The sequence below is a fragment of the Ipomoea nil genome, unplaced genomic scaffold, assembly GCF_001879475.1.
Source record: "Ipomoea nil cultivar Tokyo-kokei standard unplaced genomic scaffold, Asagao_1.1 scaffold0019, whole genome shotgun sequence".
Classification (NCBI taxonomy): domain Eukaryota; kingdom Viridiplantae; phylum Streptophyta; class Magnoliopsida; order Solanales; family Convolvulaceae; genus Ipomoea; species Ipomoea nil.
The window spans coordinates 812,575-816,323 of record NW_017616447.1 but is presented as its reverse complement, the minus strand read 5'-3'; the positions used below and the strand labels follow the sequence as shown (position 1 = coordinate 816,323).

Genomic DNA, 3,749 nt, shown 5'->3' with positions numbered 1-3,749 from the left:
ATTGTTTCCGGACGGCTAATTTCTATCAGTCGTCGTTATTTTCCTATTTTGAAGTCGTATTTCTTTCCTTTTATTAGATTTGCCGTTCTTTCCTTTTTCCTTTCTTTTTCTTATGATTCTTCGATCTGTTCCTGATTCGATTCGTCGAATTGATATAGTTTTAGCATCAGTCGAATTATTGTATTGTTTTCTATGATCGGAAATATGAATGAAATAGTAGTTACAAACAGGATTGAGGAGATTGATTCGAATTCAATGATCGTTGATGAGAACAGTTCAGTATTTGTAGGTGTATATCATTATACTATGTATTACAGTCTTGTGTGGTGTTGTTTTTGTTTGAGTGTAATTGGTAGATATGTTATGTTTTTTTTTTTTTTTTTGTTGCAGGTAAAGATGATATTCCGGTCGCCGGTGAATGTATTTCGCCGATTGCGTTCGATGTTCCGTGTACAAATTTTGTCGACGATAATGAGTATATTCCAGGTATTAAATGCATTAATGTTATTGTTCATGTTCTTATTTGAGTTATATATTATTCAGGACCATGTTACGCAACTTCATGCTGATATCGCTGTAGTTTCGGTTGTTGAACAATATAGTGTCGGTTTTAGTGACCTGAAGTGTCAGTTTATATTTTATTTGGTTGCAGATGATTTTGACAATTCGATTGCTGTTGATGGTACATCTGAACATGTTATTGTTGAAGAGTCAGCTATTCCAGGTGCTTCATGCTGATATCGCTGTAGTTTCGGTTATTGAACAATATAGTGTCGGTTTTAGTGACCTGAAGTGTCAGTTTATATTTTATTTGGTTGCAGATGATTTTGACAATTCGATTGCTGTTGATGGTACATCTGAACATGTTATTGTTGAAGAGTCAGCTATTCCAGGTTACATGTTTAGTTCTATTCTTAACTGATTTTGAATTTGTTGTGTTTTTAAAACCATGGTAGCCAGTTTCATGTTTAATGGACAATAGTGTTAGTAGAATGCTAATGTAATATATATAGTTTCAGTAGAAATGTTAAAGGGATGTTTTAATAAAATCACAGATAATGAAGAATTGTTGGGACTGTCTGTTGGATCAATAGAAGATGCATTTGGTAAATACAATGATTATGCGTTTCGTATGGGATTTAGTGGTAGAAAGGGCAAACAATATTATGTTACTGGCACTCGGATTTTGAAGACGAAAGTGTGTTGTTATTCTAAGTCTGGTTTTAGAATAATACCAGACAATCCTAATAAGTGTTACTCAAAGATAGTTACTAGGTCTGGATGTAATGCAATGTGTCAATTTGATATAGATTCAAATGGGAAATGGGTTATTACTAAACATGTGAAGGAGCATAACCATGAACTGTGTCCGGCTTCATCAAGTTATATGCTTAGATCGCATAGGAAAGTGTCTGAGAATCAGCTGACATGTTTAAAAAACATGAAGAGGAGTGGGGTCCCCTTATCGGATGGTATTCGCTTCTTAAAATGCCAGTCAGGGGGGTCACCGTTTGTTGGATTTACTCCTAGGGATGCGTATAACATGATATCTTTAGATTCGGCAAAGCATTTAGATGACACTGATTCTAATAGCTTGATTGAGATATTTAGAAGGAGACAAATGGATGAATCTGATTTCTATTTTGAATTTGAACTTGATGAGGATGCACGGCTGTGTAACTTTTTCTGGAGGGATGGTCAAATGAAGGCTGATTATGATTTGTTTGGTGATTTAGTTGTACACGATACAACATACCGTACAAATAGATATGATATGATATGTGCCCCTTTTGTAGGCATGAATCATCATTGCATGAATGTGATGTTTGGTTGTGGGTTTTTACTCAATGAGAGGATAGAGTCGTTTGTTTGGTTGTTCAAAGTATTTGTACGATCAATGGGTGGTAAGCATCCTCAAACAATAATGACTGATCAGTGTGCTGCCATGGCTGCTGGAATCGCACAAGTATTTTCGAATTCAAATCATAGGCTTTGTATATGGCACATTGGGGAGAATTCGAAGAAGCACATAAAAAGTCTGAGAAATAAAAAAGGTTTCTTAGAGCTTTTCAATTTTCTTTTGAAGTACACTGACACCGAAGCTGAATTTGAGTTTTATTGGACCAGGTATTTTTACTGATTTTTTCACAATGATATTATGTTAGTGTTTTATATTCTGGTGAATTTGTGTTCTGTTTGTTGATTGATAGTACCTTAGCTATTAAATGATATTATAGGTTGTATGAAATGATACTGCTTATTTGATCAAATGATACTGTGTCAGTGATTAACAGTTGATGATTGTATTTGTTTGTAGAGCTCAGCTGGATTTATTCGGCATTCCCTATACCCCCTCTACTTAGAAATATGATCATCAACTTAGAAATATACAGTATAGGTTTAAATTCATGTTTTTTTTTCTTTATATTTTTTTCAGGATGATGACAGAATATGGGTGCCATCAAAATGTTTGGTTAAATAAGCTATATTCTATTAGGGAGAAATGGTGTCCTGCATTTAGTAAAGAATATTTCTCTGATGGTATTTTATCATCTCAAAGGAGCGAGTCTACGAATCATTCAATATCTAGAAGATTATCAAAAACAGCTGGGTTGTGTGATTTTTATAATTCATTTGTTAGTGTAGTTTCTGAGTGGAGAAGTAGGGAAAACGGTGAAAATGTGCGTTGTTCACAAGGGTTGGCACCTATGGTGATGAATCATGTGAAGCTCCTTTCACATGCTAGGGACATATACACTATTGAGATATATTATCTTTTTGAGGAACAGTTTTTGAAAGGGACTTCATGCCATCAAGAATCTGTTGGGGGAAGTGGTAATGAGATAAAGTATCATGTGTGGCGTCCTGACGTTGATCTCATTCGTCATGAAGTGTGTTTCAAAGTGAATGATTTGGATATATCTTGTAGCTGTATGTTGTTTTCAGAGATGGGTATTTTATGCTCACATTCTTTACGCATTTTTAATGTCCACTGTGTTGCAGCAATACCAGATAAGTACATTATCAAAAGATGGGCCAAAAAGGGTATTGAAGATAGAATAATAAGCAGTGATAGTTCCTTGAATATTCTTAGCATTGCGTCATCTGTTTGGGTTATTCAAATGGGTAGGAAGTTTCAGCAGTTAGTTTTATCCAGCCAAGCAAATTGCAAGGCTCGGGAAGTGTGTGAAAATGCTTTTGAGGATGCTAGGAGGAAGGTTGAAGGTGATATTGGTCCTATTGTCATTGAAGATGGTGAAGAACGGATAGCTGGTGTAATTCAAAATCCAGCACGTAATAGGGCGAAAGGTGAACACAATAGGAGGCATATTAGCACAATTGAAAAAAAGTATAACCAAGTGAGAGGGCGGAAGTTGGGTGTCAAGGTTGCTGAAATGAGTACAAAGGCTGCAGTGCAGGCATCTGTTGAAGGAGTTGTTGCTAATATTGTTGGCAGTGGTTATTTTGTTCACCCCTCTAGCGGCAGTCACGAGTTAGGTTTGGTTAAATCTAGTTGATAGGTCAATTACAATCATTGTAATATTGGATTGGATTGGTTTAGATATTAGATAGTATGTGTGTTGTCATGGTAGCATAGTTTTTTGCAGTATGAAAGTCTGCTGCATGTTTGACATATTATTTTTTATGTTTTTAAATGAATTCCTAGATATTTTTAAATGATACTGTAGTGTATATAGAATGATACCACAGTGTATGAAGAATGAAACTAAACAGTATGTCTCTCACAT

At 35.2% G+C, this 3,749-nt stretch overlaps 1 protein-coding gene across 1 annotated transcript; it reads left to right on the top strand.

The window, feature by feature from the left end:
• The first annotated feature begins 204 nt into the window (after positions 1-204).
• Positions 205-3,518, top strand: LOC109170109 (protein FAR1-RELATED SEQUENCE 5-like). Its single transcript, XM_019319454.1, has 7 exons — positions 205-289; positions 391-486; positions 653-724; positions 822-893; positions 1,056-2,127; positions 2,438-2,541; positions 2,647-3,518. Exons 1-7 carry the CDS (start codon positions 205-207, stop codon positions 3,516-3,518), a joined length of 2,373 nt encoding a protein of 790 aa, XP_019174999.1.
• Positions 3,519-3,749: the final 231 nt, after the last annotated feature.

Bases quoted from the DNA above. Each gene is read 5' to 3' on its own strand.
- LOC109170109 (XM_019319454.1), top strand. From the start codon at position 205: ATGAATGAAATAGTAGTTACAAACAGGATTGAGGAGATTGATTCGAAT. The intron at 290-390 runs GTGTATATCATT...TTTTTGTTGCAG, and splicing joins GAACAGTTCAGTATTTGTAG to GTAAAGATGATATTCCGGTC. The intron at 487-652 runs GTATTAAATGCA...ATTTGGTTGCAG, and splicing joins CGATAATGAGTATATTCCAG to ATGATTTTGACAATTCGATT.